Source organism: Nerophis ophidion, linkage group LG29, assembly GCF_033978795.1.
Source record: "Nerophis ophidion isolate RoL-2023_Sa linkage group LG29, RoL_Noph_v1.0, whole genome shotgun sequence".
NCBI classification, from domain to species: Eukaryota; Metazoa; Chordata; class Actinopteri; order Syngnathiformes; family Syngnathidae; genus Nerophis; species Nerophis ophidion.
The window spans coordinates 11,074,337-11,095,588 of NC_084639.1; the positions used below are offsets into that span (position 1 = coordinate 11,074,337).

General features: G+C 39.3%; 1 protein-coding gene across 2 annotated transcripts in view; it reads right to left on the reverse strand.

Moving 5' to 3' along the window:
- Window positions 1-21,252, reverse strand: part of gsr (glutathione reductase) — a 28,757-nt gene that overhangs the window by 4,489 nt on the left and 3,016 nt on the right. For both annotated transcript variants that reach the window (XM_061891890.1, XM_061891891.1), the window contains 8 exons: window positions 19,729-19,755; window positions 19,543-19,631; window positions 12,128-12,197; window positions 9,791-9,938; window positions 9,643-9,697; window positions 9,471-9,570; window positions 9,153-9,404; window positions 887-998 (listed from right to left, as the gene is read on the reverse strand). In XM_061891890.1, the coding sequence (XP_061747874.1) occupies window positions 887-998; window positions 9,153-9,404; window positions 9,471-9,570; window positions 9,643-9,697; window positions 9,791-9,938; window positions 12,128-12,197; window positions 19,543-19,631; window positions 19,729-19,755 (853 nt within the window). The remainder of the gene's footprint in view (window positions 1-886; window positions 999-9,152; window positions 9,405-9,470; window positions 9,571-9,642; window positions 9,698-9,790; window positions 9,939-12,127; window positions 12,198-19,542; window positions 19,632-19,728; window positions 19,756-21,252) is intronic.

Genomic DNA, 21,252 nt, shown 5'->3' on the forward strand with positions numbered 1-21,252 from the left:
ACTGGCAAGTAGATTGTCCATGTTGTAGAAGGCGTCAAAGGCAAAGGCTTCATAGCACGCCCTATTACTTATTAACTGGGTGACTGCCGGCAGGCATTCTTGAGAATGTTTACGTCTCCTAATGTCTTCTTTGCTTTGTGACACAGGTCCAAAATGGCTCTTTGAACGGTAAAGGTTACCGATCCTTGAACCATGTATATCAAATATTTCCAAATGATTCAACCGCCACCCGCCCGAATCTATTTAAAATCTATTTTTTCGGCATTTCACCCGCCCGACCCGCGGTTTATCCGCGGACTCCGCAGATGAGACCGCAAACCGCGCATCTCTAATATATGTATACAAATAATGTGATACTGTTCATCAGTCCAGTCATTTTCAATCTACGAAGATAAAAAAATGATATAAAAATCAAATTACAGTATGTTATTTATGTAGTTAGATCATTTTCCTCAACTGATGTACTAACATCATGTGGTTTATTTTGTACACATGTAGCATCATCTACAAAGATACAAAGATTTGCTATTGCGACATCCACTGGACACATTTAAAACAGCTGTTTCTTTCATTCAAAAATGTCAGGTTGATTTTTATACCTAGCAAACTCATCCCGCGGGCTGGATAAAACCTGTTTGCGGGCCTGATCCGGCCCTCGGGCCGTACGTTTGACATCCCTGCTCTAACCACTAAGCCACTGTGTGATTGCAACCCAGCAATAGTGGCTGGCAGCTTCAGGCAGGACCCCACCCCCTTTTTGCAAGTCTTCAGTTGTATGTCATAATATGTTAATGTGCTTTGTGAGAGTAATTTCCCTGGTCTTAAAGTATTACTGCATGTATTACTTCTCGTCTTCAGCAACGACACCCTTGAAGGAACGTCTTACCAGGAGTGAGTAGAGCTCGGCCACAAACATCTCCCACGGCGTAGATTCCTGCTCGACTGGTGTTCTGGTACTCGTCCACTACAATGTGGCCTCTGTCATCCGTGTCCACGCCCTGAAACACGCACATAAATACAAGTGTATTAATAACTGATCAAATAGTGCTCACTTCCAGCAAAATATTTATTAAACTGAGATCTATCAACCTGGTTATCTTAGTCGCTACATGAGAAGGATTTCATGTCATATAAGAAGAGCAATGTACATACAACGTTGGTATTTGCTGGTATTGTACAATCACGCACCTGATGCCCTTTTAATCCCTCATTACACAGGTTTTACACGCTGAGCTAGTACAAGCATTTCCCATTCACTCCTGTGTGTAAACATACACACCCAGGAAAAAATACATGGGCAAATGCAAAGAAAATATCAACATTTTTTACAACAATAGTGTATACATCAGAAAAAGTCATATCAACCCCCTCATACCAAGCCAGTATGCCCCTATAGGACCATGAGTATACAGAGTGGCATCATACTAAGTGTTAAAACCATGTTGGAACCTGACACTGTGAATAATGGAAGCTAAGTAAGCCTCCAAAATGCTAAGTCGAGGGAGGTGTTGAGGGCACGTCCGACCGGTAGGACGCCACGGGGAAGACCCTGGACATGTTGGGAAGACTATGTCTCTTGGCTGGCCTGGGAACGCCTCGGGATACCTCGGGAAGAGCTGGACAAAGTGGCTGGGGAGAGGGAAGTCTGGGCTTCCCTGCTTAGGCTGCTGGCACCGCGACCCGACCTCGGATAAGCGGAAGATGAATGGATGGATGTACAGTACTTCCACTGTATCTGTAACACAGATCTAAACATGTACAACACTACTGTATTTGTAGCAAACTGATCAAAACATATACAGTACTACTACTGCATCTGTAGCAAACAGATCAAAACATGTATAGTACTACTACTGTATCTGTAGCAAACAGATTTAAACATGTACAGTACTACTGTAGTTGTAGTAAAAAATATCTAAACATATACAGTACTACTACTGTATCTGTAGCAAACAGATCAAAACATGTTTAGTAATACAACTGTATCTGTAGCATACAGATCAAAACATGTACAGTACCACCACTGTATCTGTAGCAAAAAGATCTAAACATGTGCAGTTCTATTGTATTTGTAGCAAACAGGCCTAAACATGTATAGTGCAACTACTGTATTTGTAGCAAACAGGTCCAAACATGTACAGTACTACTACTGTATCTGTAGCAAATAGATCAAAACATGTATAGTACTACTACTGTATCTGTAGCAAATAGATCAAAACATGTACAGTAATACTACTCTATCTGCAGCAAACCAATCTAAACATGTGCAGTACTACTGTATTTGTAGCGAACTGATCAAAACATATACAGTACTACTACTGCATCTGTAGCAAACAGATCAAAACATCTATAGTACTACTACTGTATCTGTAGCAAACAGATCAAAACATGTATAGTGCTACTACTGTATCTGTAGCAAACAGATCAAAACATGCACAGTACTACTACTGTATCTCTAGCAAATAGATCAAAACATGCACAGTACTAATGTATTTGTAGTAAAAAGATCTAAACATATAAAGTACTACTACTGCATCCGTAGCAAACACATCTAAACATGTACAGTACAACTACAGTATCTGTAGCAAACAGATCGAAACATATCCAGTATTACAACTGTATCTGTAGAAAACAGATCTAAACATGTGCAGTACTACTGTATTTGTAGCAAACAGATCAAAACATATACAGTACAACTACTGTATCTGTAGCAAACAGATCTAAAACATGTACAGTACAACTACTGTATCTGCAGCAAACAGATCTAAACATTTGCAGTACTACTGTATTTGTAGCAAACTGATCAAAACATATACAGTACTACTACTGCTTCTGTAGCAAACAGATCAAAACATGTATAGTACTACTACTTTATCTGTAGCAAACAGATCAAAACATGTATGGTGCTGCTACTGTATCTGTAGCAAACAGATCAAAACATGTATAGACCTACTACTGTATCTGTAGCAAACAGATCAAAACATGTATAGAACTACTACTGCATCTGTAGTAAACAGATCAAAACATGTACAGTACTACCACTGTATCTGTAGCAAACAGATCTAAGCATGTGCAGTACTACTGTATTTAGAATATAATATGATGTACTTTATTGATCCCTGGGGGAAATTCAGCCAACATGTACAGTACTACTGTATTTGAAGCAAACAGATCTACACATGTATAGTACTACTACTGTATCTGTAACAAAGTTGTGAAAACAGAGCCATTGTCTAAAAAGAGGTGACTATGGCTTGCAAGCCTCAAACACAATCTTGGATGTGAATAATGTGGATAAAATTCACATCTGCTCAGCTAATATCTGCTATGTAGAAATACATTTTTACCTGTTTTTGAAAACATATTGCTGATAAACAAGGACTAGTTTTTTTTTAGCATGACAAAGTGAAATTTGCAAATCTTCCTTGCTTTCCTCACCCCATCATAAACTGAGTGTACACACTAAACACACAACTTTTGATGTCACTTGCTGTATAAACTTGGAGAACAGATTAGATTTGACCCGAAATTGGAATAAATAATAGAAAAATACAAAGGAATTGTGTTTTTAGTTTTCCTTACACTACAAGTACAGAGAAATGAGCGCGTGCTTACTGTATGTAATATTATAATTTCACTGGCAAGCATCTCATATTGATCTTCTTGAGCAACTGGCGCCACTTTACCCACAATCCACTCCTTTGGGGGGTGAAGTTGCTCCTTATATAGTTGTGCAACTGTATTAGCAGCTTTTGACACACACTTATCCCAGATTTTGACTTTTCATTCCATTCACTTTCACCGCCATGTTTACAAACGCTTCCCTCCTCAATGGCTCCACGTCCGGGTCCTAAACACTTTATACGTTCTCACCCATCCACTTCAAACATGCATTAAGTTGATCGTTCTGGAGTCACAAATTGTTGAGCTTGCACTTACTCATCTTATGCAAGTCATTCCGCTTTGCTGTGGGCTTTTGTTAATTTTTCTCCGCTGCGCGATTAATTCTGACCGGGCAGCACAGGTAGCCTACTTTTGTATTCACGTTATAGCGTCCTCAAAAATCTAAACATTTAAAAGCAGGACTATGAAGAAACGACATGCAAAGGTTCAAGGCTGCTTGGTAGTTATTGAACTGACGGAGCTAGAAGGTATCGACCCATTGAAACCACAAAGGGTCTTCTCTCTGGTTCAGTACTGAACACAGCCTGTCATTCCATGCAATTTCAAGCATACTTCACCGCACCAAAGAAAAAAAAGAAAAATCCATATGGTTTTTAAAATGTTATTTAAACGTAAAATGCTGTCCGTTCCTGTTTGAAATGCACTGTGATTTCATATTTTGTTTTATGTACTAACAAACGGTTGTAAAGAATGTCGAGGATCAAATCAATAGAAAGAGTGCATTAGCAATTGTTAAGATACATTTTATCATTTCTTAACATCAGTAGAAGAAATTTGCAATAAGAATGATTCCTTGAAATGTAGAGAATTCATCGCTAATACTGTTTGTAGCTACGGCCTTTAATTGCAACTTGCATATTCCACATGTCACTTTAAGTGTATTTTAGGCTTGTAATAATGTTATCTACTGTATTCATTTTTTGTACACTTTAAATGAAATACATGTAATCCTTAAAAAAAAAAAAAAAAAGCAGGACTATGCATATTTTAAATACAAATCTATTTATTTTAATTTTAAAACCTTTCAAAATTTTATTGAAGACCATTTATGAGATTTCAAGTGAATTTTAGACATTTCAAGGCCTTAAATTAAAATTGTTGGATTTAAGACCCTGGGGACTGCGATGAGTTGGCGACTTCCGCCCGAATGCAGCTGAGATAGGCTCCAGCGACCCTCCGCATCCCCCCCAAAAAGGGACAAGCGGTAGAAAATGGATGAATGGAAGACCCTGTGGATACCCTGGAATAGAAGATGATTAAAACAAATAGAAGACAACATGGGAATATTGAATCTAATCTCAATATGACTTCTGAAGCACCTCTCTAAAATGGGTTAGTGCCTCTCTAAAATGTGTTAATTAATCAGTACAATTTAGGATGAGAACACTTTTGTTTTTAAAATGTACGATTAAAAAGGGATTTTTCTACACTTCCTTGTGGTCTACATACAATATAATGCTGGTTCTTTGGTCAAGATTAGGTTTAACAAACAATCTTCAAGCCAAATGCGCCGTTTTGTGGGCGCTCTTATTTACGTGCCGAAGACCTCCCCCCTTTGACCGAGTCTTCTCCTCGTCAGCAATGTTGTAGTTTTTAGCGCTTCCGTATCAACTACTACTGACAGACATAAGTTAGAACTGTACGCTACTTTTGTATAAAAAATGGCAACAGCGGAGGACGCATGTGCATGTACGAGCCAGTCTTCCCCGCAACAAGAGGATAGCGAAAAAGAAGGAGCTTATTGACTGCAACTGAGTAAAAACTCACGGTAAACCTCTACCATGTATGGGTATATCCGCTGAGGTTAAAATGGCAAAATGCACAACAGTCGTCTCAAATTCCAAAAGGCTCGTTCGTAATACTATCTGCACCATGCCTCCATGGTTTGAACTCACATTTTCAAGAATTAAGGGGATCCCAAATACACAAAAACATGTAACAACAAGTAAGAGAAATTACTTTTACATAATATGAATCTTTTAACTTCTTCTTACACTTGTATGACAGCTAGTAAGATTAAAAATAATACTTAAAACATCCACCATCTTCTTCCGCTTATCCGAGGTCGGGTCACGGGGAGAGCAGCCAAAGCAAGGAAGCCCAGACTTCCCTCTCCCCAGCCACTTCGTCCAGCTCCTCCCGGGGGATCCCGAGGCGTTCCCAGGCCAGCCGGGAGACATAGTCTTCCCAACGTGTCCTGGGTCTTCCCCGTGGCCTCCTATCGGTTGGAAGTGCCCTAAACACCTCCCTAGGGAGGCGTTCGGCTGCCATCCTGACCAGACGCCCGAACCACCTCATCTGGCTCCTCTCGATGTGGAGGAGCAGCTGCTTTACTTTGAGTTCCTCCTGGATGACAGAGCTTCTCACCCTATCTCTAAGGGAGAAGAAAACTAATTTTGGCCGCTTGTACCCGTGATCTTGTCCTTTCGGTCATAACCCAAAGCTCATGACCATAGGTGAGGATGGGAACGTAGATCCACCGGTAAATTGAGAGCTTTGCTATCCGGCTCAGCTCCTTCTTCACCACAATGGATCGATACAGCGTCCCCATTACTGAAGACTCCGCACCGATCCGCCTGTCGACCTCAAGATTTACTCTTTCCTCACTCGTGAACAAGACTCCGAGGTACATGAACTCCTCCACTTGGGGCAATATCTCCTCCCCAACCCGGAGATGGCACTCCACCCTCTTCCGAGCGAAAACCATGGATTCGGACTTGGAGGTGCTGATTTTCATCCCAGCCGCTTCACACTTACTTAAAACACTACCTGGACAATTACTGTTCCATAATGGCAACAGTTTGACCCTGTAACGGGCCGACGTCATTTACAACAGGAAGAACTTGTCCTATATTTCAACCTAACTATTTTTTACCTCCAATGTTGTTTATCCATCCATCCATTTTCTACCGCTTGTCCCTTTCGGGGTCGCAGGGGGTGCTGGAGCCTATCTCAGCTGCATTCGGGCGGAAGGCGGGATACACCCTTGACAAGTCGCCACCTCATCACACGGCCAACACAGATAGACAGACAACATTCACACACTAGGGCCAATTTAGTGTTGCCAATCCCCAGGTGCATGTTTTTGGAAGCTTGAGGAAGCCGGAGTACCTGGAGGGAACCCACGCAGTCACGAGGAGAAAATGCAAACTCCACACAGAAAGATCCCGAGCCCGTATTGTGAGGCACATGCATTAACCCCTGGCACACCGTGCTGCCCCAATGTTGTTTAAATATATCTAAAAAATAAGCCATTCTAGTCGACACAATGAAGCAGCTAGAATTAAAATAATCAATGCAGGAACGTCATTGATCATCGCAGTGGCGGGCCGTGCATTTCCCACATAAGCCTTCGGTGATGTCTGACTTCAATGATTACCTCTCAAAATACCTTAATTGATGTCACCACATGACGATTGCTGGAGAAATACTATACAGAAACACATTTACGCCCTACAGGGAAAAACATCAACAGTGTACACAACGGGTTGTTTTCTGGTGCATTTAAAAATCAATTAAAACAGATCAGCAATGAAAACATATCGTATGTGGTACTGTCAGAATTAAAACTGCAAAAAACATATTAAAAGTGAAAAAATTAAATATTTGAACTCACAATTTGTAGCACCCATTTGACGTCGTAATAAGCCAGTGGTACCCTTCGTAGTCGGCGTATTCGAGTGGAAATGGCGAGCATTTCCCCATTTCATTGCCCAAACAGCTGAGCTAGCTTCCGGGGTTGGCTAACATTGTCTCACATAATGTAGTTTCCCTCTAAATATCCTTCTTGAAAATGGCCTTGCAAATATTTATCTGCCACCTAATCAAGGTTTTGTTCTCCTTCTTTGCTATCCCGGTCTGGCTTACGGCGCAACACTTCCTGCTGCCTGCTAAATTGAAATTTGTGAATGGATACTCACTTTGGAATAATAAGTGAGAATCCAATCTGAGTCTCGTTAAAGGCCTACTGAAATGAGATTTTCTTATTTAAATGGAGATAGCAGGTCCATTCTATGTGTCATACTAGATCATTTTGCGATAGTGCCATATTTTTGCTGAAAGGATTTAGTAGAGAACATCGACGATAAAGTTCGCAACTTTTGGTCGCTAATAAAAAAGCCTTGCCTGTACCGGAAGTAGCAGACGATGTGCGCGTGACGTCACGGGTTGTAGGGCTCCTCACATCCTCACAATGTTTATAATCATAGCCACCATCAGCAAGAGCGAATCGGATCGAGAAAGTGACGATTTCCCCATTAATTTTAGCGAGGATGAAAGATTCGTGGATGAGGAAAGTTAAGAGTGAAGCACAAAAAAAAAAAAGAAAAAAGAAAAGGTGACGGCTCCAGGCGACGGCAGTGGGAGCGATTCAGATGTTAATAGACACATTTACTAGGATAATTCTGGTAAATCCCGTATCTGCTTATTGTGTTACTAGTGTTTTAGTGAGATTATAAAGTCATACCTGAAAGTCGGAGGGCTTCGGTGACCGCCAGTGTCTCTGAGGGAAAATGGAGGAGGCAAGATCATAGCTGCCTTTTTGACAGCTGCTGCAGGAGGTTGCATAATCCGTTCAAGTCTCCGGTAAGAGCCGACTTAATATCACAATTTTCCCATCCAAAAACTTGCTGGTTGACGTAGAGAAACATGTTCGCTTGACCGCTCTGTGTTAAAGCTTCACAACAAACAAAGAAACACCGGCTGTGTTTCGGTTGCTAAAGGCAGCTGCAATCCACCGCTTTCCACCAACAACATTCTTCTTTATAGTCTCCATTATTGATTGAACAAACTGCAAAAGATTCAGCAACACAGAGGTCCAAAATACTGTGTAATTATGCGATAAAACAGACTACTTTTAGCCGTGAGTGGTGCTGGGAGAACATGTCCGCTCCAACCAATAACGTTACAAGCGTCAACATAAGCGTCATCATTCCGCGACGTTTTAAACAGGATAACTCGCGGGAAATTTAAAATTGCAATTTAGTAAACTAAGAAGGCCGTATTGGCATGTGTTGCAATGTTAATATTTCATCATTGATATATAAACTGGTCGGTAGTAGTGGGTTTCAGTAGGCCTTTAACGTCAGGCTACTTAGATAGGCTACCGTCAACAAGTTGTGATCTGCTTGGCTATCGCAACTGTCTATACCTGTATGTCTCCATTCACTTCCAGTGCTCGGACGCCCGCATTGTTGATTCTGAAGGCCTTGGGCAGATTTTGAACATTATGGCAACATAAGCCAGCCGTATTCTGATTGGATACCAACTAAAACTAAGAACAACAACACTGGAACGAGCATAATATGACATTAAGAGAATATGAATACTTTTAGATACTAAGGGAAAATAAATTAAAATGATGATTAGATAGAACTATGATCATGATTTCTGGTTATGTTAGGCCAGCAGAGAAAGCCTTGCTGGCCCTGACGGCACACCACTGATCACAGCGGAGGGGCAGGACTTACCATCTCGCCGATGTTCAGCCCAGAAGTGTTGGGCTTCCTGCCGATGGCCCACAGGAGACAGTCCACCTCCTGAATTGTACTGATCGTCTCCTCGCCGTTACTCTCCGGGTCTTTGGTGGCGAGCGTCACCTCCAGCCCTGCGTCGGTTTTCCGCACCGACTTCACCTGAGAGTTTTTCCACAAGTCCACGGCCGAGTTCTGCAGCTCCTTGGTGCAGTTGGTGCTGATGAAGCTGTCGAAGCTCCTCAGAACCTACGGCGACAGCGTTTGTCCATACCAACTGGTCACACCATTAGGTACACCATCCGAAGATCTTACTTCACTTTGTCGTATGATGAGGGAGGTTTTGGAGCCAAGTGTGGCGAGGATGCCCGCCATCTCCACGGCAATGTACCCAGCACCCACGACAACGCTACGTCTGTTGGCAGAAAAATGAACCGCTTAATGGACATTTTAAATCATCACGGTAGTGATTCTATTGGACGCTTACTTCGGAAGGCTCCCAAGTTCAAAGAAGCCATCACTGGTTATGCCCAGACTCGCTCCTAGATTGAATTGTTTACAATAATTATATTATTACTTAATAAAAAAGAAGGACAGGACAACATGGTCTTCACACAGATCTCTAAAGTCCACACCTGGAACCTCAGCATCGCTCATCACAGAAGGCTGCCCCCCGGTGGCGATGAGGATGTGCGGCGCCGTGTACTTCCTGCCGCTGACCTCCACCGTCGGCTGGGGATCGCTAGTGAACCTGGCGTGACCTTCGATGGTTTGGATTTTTGCCTGTCGGGTAAAGCGGATGTTACAAATTAGTAGGGGTGTAACGGTACGTGTATTTGTATTGAACTTTTCGGTACGGGGGTTTCGGTTCGGTTCGGAGATGTACCGAATGAGTTTCCACACTGACTTATCAGGTAGTGCACCGTACGTTGTGTAAACAATGCAGAGCGAGGCACAACACACGGCAGGCTAGCAGCAACCAGGCTAGGACAATATGCAAAAACCAAAGCTGGAAGACCCTCCTCCCTCGTTAACATCTCCCCCTTGGGAACACTTCGGCTTCACGGTGCGATACAACAATGGAGGACAGAGGTTTGCCGACATTGTTCAGCAGCAATAGGGTACGCTTCTGCCAACACGGCAAACATGCTAACCCCTTTGAAGCAGCACCACCCCTAAGTCAAGCTCGCTTTAAGGAAGGGAAAGAGGAGAGTGGTGCAAACACCGCATTCAAGCAGCCTCTCCTCGGCCAGCCAGGCACGGCTAAAGCAATAACAAATGGTTTTATAGCAGCACATTTAAGACCATCCATCCATCCATTTTCTACCGCTTGTCCCGTTCATGGTCGCGGGAGGTTGCTGTATTGCATTAAAACTAGATTTTGGCCCACTTCTATGGTGGAGGAACAATGAGCCCATATATCCTCTTACTACCAAGTTAGCCAGCCTGGGGGGGGGGGGAGAAAAGTTAAGTTAACATGAGGCTGAGTTGACTTGAAACTGTTTAATGTTCCACTTTTTATATGTAGAGGAAAAGTTTTGTCATTTTATTTCATCTGAGCAACAGTTGATTAACGTGGACCTCGACTTAAACAAGTTGAAAAACTTATTGGGGTGTTACCATTTAGTGGTCAATTGTACGGAATTTGTACTGTACTGTTCAATCTACTAATAAAAGTCTCAATCAATCAATCAAAAAAAGCACTTTATATGTAGAAAGGTTTTGTTAAGAAATCATTCTAAACCTTATTTAGTTTTTATTTTATATATGTTGACCACATTAACCCTGACAATGGACCCTGTGTGTATATGTATGTTATGCCATTGTTTACAAATTTGGTAAATAAATAACCCAAAAATTTATATTTTGTTGTTTTCTTACTGTGCCAAAAATTAATCGAACCGTGGCCTCTAAACTGAGGTACGTACCAAACCGAAATGTTTGTGTACTGTTACACCCCTACAAATTAGGCTCTAGTTGAGTTTTAAGTCATTTAAACCTTTGTTGTGCTGTGTGTGACTCGAGAGCCGTGAGAGATCATCAGGTGTGCAGATTACTTTATTTTGGAATGTAAAGTGAAAATGCGACATACACACTGTGACTGTAATCATGTTTGAAATAAAATCATACCAGTACAGTGGGACCACGATAGACAAACTAAATTGTGTATAATACAGGGTTCGTAAATACAAAAGTGTGTATAGTGAAGAACATTTTTCCAAGAAACTAAGTAACTATGAATAAAAGTCCCTTTTTTAATGAAGGTTTGTACACTTGAACACAATATAAATGCTCTATACTACAGTATATCAAACATAACAAGGGTGTGATGAATCAAATGTCTCTTTATCCATCCGTCCATTTCCTACCGCTTGTCCCTTTTGGGGTAGCGGGGGTTGCTGGAGCTTATCTCAGCTGCATTTGGGTGGAAAGCGGGGTACAACCTGGACCCCCGGGCCTTGAGTTTGACACTTGTGATATAGTTATTATGGTATGTCATTAGGTGTTTCTGTAAATTGTCAAAGTACCACACATATGAAGGGACACACAATAGAGCCCTGGCACGAGGGTGTCAACAATACTCATCAAGATAAGCCAGCGGAGGAACTGTTACCATGGAAACCAGAGTCAAATGGTTTCCATTGGGAAATGGGAGATGGATATTCCAACACCTTCCCTGAGTGTGGCCATGGGGAATTGTATTTCTTTGCTCCAAACAATCACATTGTAAAATACATCAAAAGTGGTGAATCTGACGACGACTTAGTGAGCTTAGAAATTACATTAACGTGTAAGAGAAAAAGTTCCGTCCAATTTAGTTTTTAAATATTATTTAATGTAATTGAAACTGTCCACCTGTGGCCATCCATCCAACACAATATAATCATCTTACGTAAAGAATATACCTTGGCTCAATTGAAGGTTAGAAAACCACCGCCTGAGCTGCACAACGCAAAGTGACTTATGCTTACCTTGTCCAGATTGCTGCGATAAATGTGGTTCAAGCGACTGATGTAAGCGTCCCGTTTTGTTTTCAGAGCTCTGAAAAACAGATTGTGAAAGAAAGCGTCAGTTGTCATGCCAACAACGGCGCAGCGCGCAGTCCTAAAATGACAGTGTTTGTTTGTGAAGCATCTCCTTTTAGGGCTTTAAAAGGGGACCTGTCCTGCTTTAGTGTTTCAAACAACATCCTGTCCAGCCATAATAGTGAAGAAATAAAAGAAGACAGATGGGGAAACTGCAGGGACAATATGGTGATAAGACAAAGACTAGAGAGAGACAACAATAACAACAAGATCAGCAAGCACAGTGTATACAAATATGATACAAAAAAATGATAGTTAAGGGCCGGTTAATGAAGTAGGTAGTAACAAAGTAATGACAATGAACATTATTACACTACAAATGAAGCAATAAAAACTCCAATCGAAACATCATTGATAATGAATAATAATAATTACCCCCGTTACAAACATTACAAATGTTCAACATCGAATGCAACAAAACATATACAGTAAAGGCCAAAAGTTTGGGTACACCTTCTCATTTCAATGAGTTTTCTTTATTTTCATGACTATTTACATCGTAGATTGTCACTGAAGGCTTTAAAACTGACACATGTGTTCTCATCGAGAGAATGCCAAGAGTGTGCAAAACAGTAATCAGAGCAAAGGGTGGCTATTTTGAAGAAACTAGAATATAAAACATGTTTTCAGTTATTTCACCTTTTTTTGTTAAGTACATAACTCCACATGTGATCATTCATAGTTGAGATGCCTTCAGTGAAAATCAACAATGTAAATAGTCATGAAAATAAAGAAAACACATTGAATGAGAAGGTGTCACAAAACTTTTGGCCTGTACTTTATGTAATGAATACTTGAATTACAAAAGAAAGCAGATAAAGAGGGGGAGGAAAGAGGAGCTATATATTGTTATGGCAAATAGGGTGAAGCTTTAGCGGTTTCTCTCGGGGTGAGGAAATGTCAATGTATGTTTGATAAAACGTGATTGCATGCTTCATTTTTTATTTTTCAAACTTATTTATTTTTAAAATAGTTGTATTCTGTGAAAGTGCCACAGCACATGTTTGGTGGCTTATTGTGTTTTCTTATATGCTTTGAGCATCAACAGTACAGCACAGTGTATAGACCAGGGGTCACCAACACGGTGCCCGCGGGCACCAGGTAGCCCGTAAGGACCAGACGAGTCGCCTGCTGGCCTGTTCTAAAAATAGCTCAAATAGCAGCACTCACCAGTGAGCTGCCTCTATTTTTTATTTTATTTTATTTATTTACTAGCAAGCTGGTCTCGCTTTGCTCGACATTTTTAATTCTAAGAGAGACAAAACTCAAATAGAATTTGAAAATCCAAGAAAATATTTTAAAAACTTGGTCTTCACTTGTTTAAATAAATTCATTTATTTTTTTACTTTGCTTCTTAGAACTTTCAGAAAGACAATTTTAGAGAGAAAATACAACCTTAAAAATGATTTTAGGATTTTTAAACACATATACCTTTTTATCTTTTAAATTCCTTCCTCTTCTTTCCTGACAAAAATGTAAGTGGCTAGCTAGTTAAAATGGAATATTGTGATTTCAAAAGACTGTCTTAGAAGTGATCATTTGAAAATGTATGATTAAAAAAATGTGCACTTAGAGAAAATATAAAAATAAAGTGTTGCATATTGATATTTATCTGTTTCGATACATATTTATTATGAGAAATCATTAAGATGATCAGTGTTTCCACAAAGATACATATCATTAATTATTAATAATAACATAGAGTTAAAGGTAAAATGAGCAAATTGGCTATTTCTGGCAATTTATTTAAGTGTGTATCAAACTGGTAGCCGTTCTCATTAATCAGAACCCAAGAAGTAGCTCTTGGTTTCAAAAAGGTTGGTGATCCCTGGTATAGACAAACTTAAGTTATAAAGGCTGTTCCCCCCCAATTTTTTTATAATAGTGAATCCTCAACAATAGTAACGACATTATTAAAGCTCTATCTTGGGACAAATGTATATGTACTTCTTCAGTTTTTGTAAATTTTCTCGATTATACGGCCAAACATTTTTCCTAACAAATTTGTCCGTTTACCCTCGGAATCGAGTGCTTAAACAAGGGGTGTCAAACACATTTTAGCACAAGGGCCACATGGAGGAAAATCTATTCCCAAGTGGGCCGGAAATAGTAAAATCATGGCATGATAACTTAAAAATAAAGACAACTCCAGGTTGTCTTCTATGTTTTACTTCGCCCAAAAAGAGAACAAGCACATTATGAAAATGTACAAATCACATATAATCCTCTGGACAAAACACTTCAAGTTTGTGGAAAATTCTGAGGAAATTGGTGTAGTTTCAAAAACATAATGACTTTAGACTTCGTCTCAGTGTATTTACAAAGCCAGGCTTAATCTTTAAATCACAGTCTTTCTGAGATTGAACATGTAAACTCTTTGAGGTATCAAATACTTCCTTTGTCATGTCCACGTATCAATCAAGTTCTAACTCAACAAACCGTAAAAAACGGAGGTAAAAACTATTCGAAAGGGTTAAGTTTTCTCATATGACAGAGACATTATGGGAGAGTAAGGGTGCAAAATAACGATGTGTTCGAAGCAGAAAACATAGAACGGCAGGTTTTAAGTCTCATTTGGGTCAAGGGAGAGGAGCCGCAGCCACGCTTTACTTTGAACCTCTTGCTAGTCCTAACAGAATTGCTATTCTGACATCCAGACGACACATTTAGAACAGCAGTTTCTTTCATTAAAAAAATGCAGCTCATTTTAATACTTGGCAAATTCATCACGCGGGCCGGATAAAACCTGTTTGTTTGACACCACTGGCCCAAACAAAATACTGTATTTCCTTGAATTGCCGCAGGGCATATAGTATGCGCCTGCCTTGAATTACTGCCGAGTCAAACTCGTGATGTCACGAGTGACACTTCCCCTGTCATCATTTTCAAAATGGAGGAGGCTTATTTCAATACCGGTAATTTCAAATCGCATAAAGGGAAGAAGATTAGGAGCTATTAAGTAGGGTTTAAGGTCCAAGCTTACATCACATTCAATTTTTTACTGCATGCCTTTGGTAAGTGCCGGAGTGAAAAGAGGTTTTAAAATAATTAGCGCATGCTTACTTTTACCGCATGCCTTTGGTAAACGCAGGAGTGAGAAGAGGTTTTAAATTAATTAGCGCCCCGACGGCAATTCAAGGAAGTACGGTAATCAAACATGTTGATTACTAAGTCTATGTACTTTTTTTTATTAAGCACAGCTGCAAAATAAGCCATCATTGAGGGAGCCAAGGAAAATTTCACCCGCCAGCACTTTGATAAAAAAAGAAAGGGTAAGAAACGCTATTCAAAAACAAACTTGTAGCATAGAACAAGTTTATTTAAAATCATTAAAAAAGGACAATAAACATGAAATGGAGTGAATTAAGGCACACTTAAAAACTCTTCTACAGCCCCTGTCATATGTCACTGAGCTCTATCTCCTTTGTTTGGGCCCGCCTTCCTGAGCTCGGCCTTTCTAACAACCTTGAAGACAGCGCCGCATAAACACGAGGTCTGGCGTGAAGTGACATAGTCGGGGCCTCATGTACAAGAGAGTTGAGTTGCTCTCCTACTAAACATGGACGTACGATCAAATCAAGAAAAAGGCGGCAGTAAAAATTCATACGTACAAACGTGTTCGCGCACACAAATCCAAGCACATTTCTTTGTTGCATCGCAATCTACTTGAAATTGAGTTGACTTCAAACATGCATGCATATTACATGATACATGTTCGAAAAGGATTTAATCCTACAACTTTTCCTTTACATAGCAGTTGCTAACACTTTTGTTCATTTCCTGTTCTCAATTTATTCACAATATACTCCATAAGTAGTAACATTAAAAATAAATAGTAAAGTAAGTTATATTACATAGGTGAGAAATACGATTATCTAGAAAATGAATGGATGGATGGAATAAATTCAGAATGTTTACCATGGATCTTCTTCTTTGTACTTTGTAAACACTATAAGTTTGAAGAGTTTCTTGAATTAGATCATTTTAGTACATTGTTTAATTTGATTGCTTAATCCATTCCATAATTTAATTCCACATACTGATATACTAAAGGTCTTAAGTGTTGTATGTGCGTACAAATATTAGCACGACCGCCCTAGAACATTAGAAGGATGAGTGACCCTGATTCCTCCATGTAGAAATATAATTTGTGTAACTTAAAACATGATGGGCTCATGATGAATGCAACGACATTATAGGATAGCAGGAATCGAACCTGGAACCCTCAAGTTGCTGGCACGGCCACGCTACCAACCGAGCTATGCCGCACCCGTTCTAAAACAATTAATAGAAAAAGGCCTGAGAATTATAATTTAATGTGAATATACATTCACATTGCACTAATTTAGCGAAATAAAACAGCGGGGAAAAAATTAACAAGGAACTAAAACTAGTTATAAAAAAACACTGAACAATGGTTGGATTAACATGTCACTATGACTGGAAATAATTACTATGACCATTAAAGCATTATTCTCTGTCATACAGTACACGTTTTAAAAAAGAACAAGTATTGTTAGAAAATTAAAAACACCATCTTGCAACAGGACGCCGACATCTTGGATGACAGGCGCATCTATCAAAATATAACTATAGACGTTAACATTGTGTATGTGCTGAAAGATTAATTTATGATTTTTAATCAAAACATAACTATAGATGTCAACATTGTGTATGTGCTGAAAGATTCATTTATGATAGTTGTCTTTGGTAAAAACTTAACTCTTTTAGGTTTTGATCACATTAGCTTTCCTTTATTTAGACTCACCGAGTTGGTGCTCTACGAAATACTCGTAGCAAACGTGTTCAAGAAAATACAAATAATATCAACATAAAACTTAAAATGGGTTAAACGTTTAAAGTATATCAAACAAACCTTTAACAAAGTGATCCCTGTAAACTCATGCATTCTTCCACTCTGCTCCCTTGGAATGGAGTGTGAGATACTTTTCATGTTATTTTGTCAAATCTTGCAGTTTTTCTCCCTGTTTGATTACCTCTTAAAGAACTGAAGAAAGTTTATCCTTTTCGCAATTTGAACGATTCGTACAGCCGAAAACAACACAAGCATAGAACAGTTTTTTTCAAGAAAGGCTCAAAGGCAACTACAAACCCCGTTTCCATATGAGTTGGGAAATTGTGTTAAATGTAAATATAAACGGAATACAATGATTTGCAAATCATTTTCAACCCATATTTAGTTGAATATGCTACAAAGACAACATATTTGATGTTCAAACTGATGGACTTTTTTTGTTTCCAAATAATCATTAACTTTAGAATTTGATGCCAGCAACACGTGACAAAGAAGTTGGGAAAGGTGGCAATAAATACTGATAAAGTTGAGAAATGCTCATTAAACACTTATTTGGAACATCCCACAGGTGTGCAGGCTAATTGGGAACAGGTGGGTGCCGTGATTGGGTATAAAAGCAGCTTCCATGAAATACTAAGTAATTCACAAACAAGGAAGGGGCGAGGGTCACCAATTTGTAAGCAAATCGTCGAAAAGTTTTAGAACAACATTTATCAACGAGCTATAGCAAGGAATTTAGGGATTTTACCATCTACGGTCTGTAAAATTATCAAAAGGTTCAGAGAATCTGGAGAAATCACTGCACGTAAGCGATGATATTACGGACCTTTGATTCCTCAGGCGGTACTGCATCAAAAACCGACATCAGTGTGTAAAGGATATTACCACATGGGCTCAGGAACACTTCGGAAAACCACTGTCAGTAACTACAGTTACTGCAAGTTAAAACTCTACTATGCAAAGCGAAGGCCATTTATTAACAACACCGAGGAACGCCGCCGGCTTCGCTGGGCCCGAGCTCATCTAAGATGGACTGATGCAAAGTCGAAAAGTGTTCTGTGGTCTGACGAGTCCACATTTTAAATTATATTTGGAAACTGTGGACGTGGTGTCCTCCGGAACAAAGAGGAAAATAACCATCCGGATTGTTATGGGCGCAAACTTCAAAAGCCAGCTTCTGAGATGGTATGGGGGTGTATTAGTGCCCAAGGCATGGGTAACTTACACATCTGTGAAGGCACCATTAATGCTGAATGGTCCATACAGGTTTTGGAGCAACATATGTTGTCATCCAAGCAACGTTATCATGGACGCCCCTGCTTATTTCAGCAAAACAATGCCAAGCCACGTGTTACAAAAGCGTGGCTTCGTAGTAAAAGAGTGCAGGTACTTTCCTGGCCCGCCTGCAGTCCAGACCGGTCTCCCATCGAAAATGTGTGGCGCATTATGACGCGTAAAATACGACAACAAGACTGTTGAACAACTTAAGCTGTACATCAAGCAAGAATGGTAAAGAATTCCACTTTCAAAGCTTCAACAATTAGTTTCCTCAGTTCCCAAATGTTTATTGAGAAATGTGATGTAACACAGTGGTGAACATGCCCTTTCCCAACTACTTTGGCACGTGTTGCAGCCATGAAACTCTAAGTAAATTATTATTTGCAAAAAAAAAAGATCATGAGTTTGAACATCAAATATCTTGTCTTTGTAGTGCATTAAATTGAATTTGGGTTGAAAAGGATTTGCAAATCATTATATTCCGTTTATATTTACATCTAACACAATTTCCCAACTCATATGGAAACGGGGTTTGTAGTACCCATTGAGAACAGAGCCATCTTGACTACCACTAGTATTTAATGGGCAGGACTTGAGCCGTAATGGATTAATTGAATTACGCTACCATGTCATGTTTGCTGTGGGATTATGTTTTACACAAGTGGTGTTTGGCGGTCGGACACGTCGTAGTTTGGCGGTGCAAACGCAAACTTTGCTTTCACTGAAATTAATATTCTTGTTTAAACGGTAATTAATACGAAAATGTAAGCTACCATTGTTCGCGGCAATGTGAACTTCCTCACATTGTCATTGTCTACATGCTTGCTGGTCAGAAGTTACAATGAAAAAACATCATTTTAAATAACTACTTATTTGTACAGGAGGTACTCATGGCAGTAGCTTTTGATGGGTATTTCGTTCGAGAAAAATATTTGAAATAGTTGAAAAATGTGCGTTTGTGTGCACGGTTGGTGGCAGACCAAATTATTTTAAATATATACGCACTCAGTTGGCAATTTTTTATGTAAACTGTTACCCAGCATCACTTGTGTATGGCTAAAGTATCCGCAGTCTGTAGAATTTGCCATGAGGCAGCGCACATTTCCACTTCAGAGTCGTTTTTGATACATCTCAACTTTGCCCTGAAAAGGACATTACAGCAGGTTTTTGTTTGTACGGCCCGGAAGTTTTTGACAAAGTCACTTACTCCCAACTGAATTGAACGCTTCCGACGTCAAAGCCGTAATCGGCGTGGTCGTGCAGGTACTCGGCGTGGACCGCTGCATTCCACATCACCTGGGGTAGAAAGTGGAGAGAAAAAAAAAGGTGTTTGTAGGTGTACTATGAAGTCACGGCGCGGAGCGGTTATTCTTTGATGGAGAAGACGGGTTACCTTCTTTGGGACGCAGCCGACATTCACCTGGCAGAGAGAATTAATGATCTTGGGTTAGATTGGTGTTGTCAAAGTAGTAGCAAGTCACAGCCAATGCAATTTCAAAATAGTTTTTATATTAAAATACATACAAATTTGTAAAATAACAAAAACAAATATATATATATATATATATATATATATATATATATATATATATATATATATATATATATATATATATACATATATGTGTGTCATGATGTGATCCCACAAGTAGTTCTACAGCACAGTCATAATTTATTGCCCTTGATTACATGACTGTGATAAATGAATTTCCGCAAAGTAATCATTGACTATAAATCAAATATTTTAATAACTAGAGCATAATAAAATGAAATAACTCCCTTTATCACCTTTACTCTTTGGATCCAACATACAGTAATGATGCTGACTTGGACTGAACCAATCAGTGGCCACGATACTGAACCGCGCGCTCACATTGTTCCCCTCTTGTGGCCAATACTACTGTAGTATTGAGATTTTTAGTTTATTTAGCCATGTCACGCCTGAAAATGTTTTTCTTAGGACCAACATTTTTATAAAGGTTTGACAAAAGGCATACACCCCCAAAATGTTGTGATGTGCTGAAACTGTAATATTTTAAGCCTGATGTGGGTTTTAGGAGAAATACAACCTTTGAAACGCATACAACATCAAACATTTCTTTTTGCAACAATGTGTAGAGTAAAACATGTTTTTTTTTTTTACCAAGAGTATGTAAAACGTTATTATGTATTGTACATTTTGTATTTATTAGTGCACAGTATAAATATTTGTCAGGTTTTATTCCTGTACTCATTTTTCATGATGAAAAATCAATCAATTATTAGTTGGGTTGTCAAACTTAACAAATAAAGTCATGGTATTTATCACAAAAAAATCGCATTAATATCCACACACTTAAGAAAATGTTAATTTACCCTCAGGGATTAATAAAATATTTCTGATTCTGATTTAGATTAAGCTCTTTTACGTTAACCGATCAGATCAATGCATACGTCAAGAGACTCCGAGTTGAGTGCTCGCGGGCAAATTTCACTCCAAAATACAGCCCTAAATAACTTTGGATAAAACTCCTACCAATTTTTGTGCAAATAAATGACTTGCATTCAAATAAAATGCTTAAAAATGTTCCTGAATGACATTTTGACAATTAAGTTGCATTTTTTTGAGCAAACATTCATTATGCAAGTGAATAATCACCGGTGATTAATGGATTCATCTCATTAAAAAAAGGAATCATTTAACAACCCTAATGAATAAACATGACGCATTGTGAAGAATGGTTAGGACAATGTCCTACTTCTTATCGTAGACATGATGAAATGTTCCTTCATGTAACTTGTTTAAAGCGTGCTGGAAATAAACAAAAGCCTTTGGTCATTTTTATTTGCCGTATAAAACAAACATATTTTCCAGTTTGACTAAATAGTGAAGTTGATCGGACTGAGTTTTTTTTGGGTTAACGCAATAAGCAAGAGC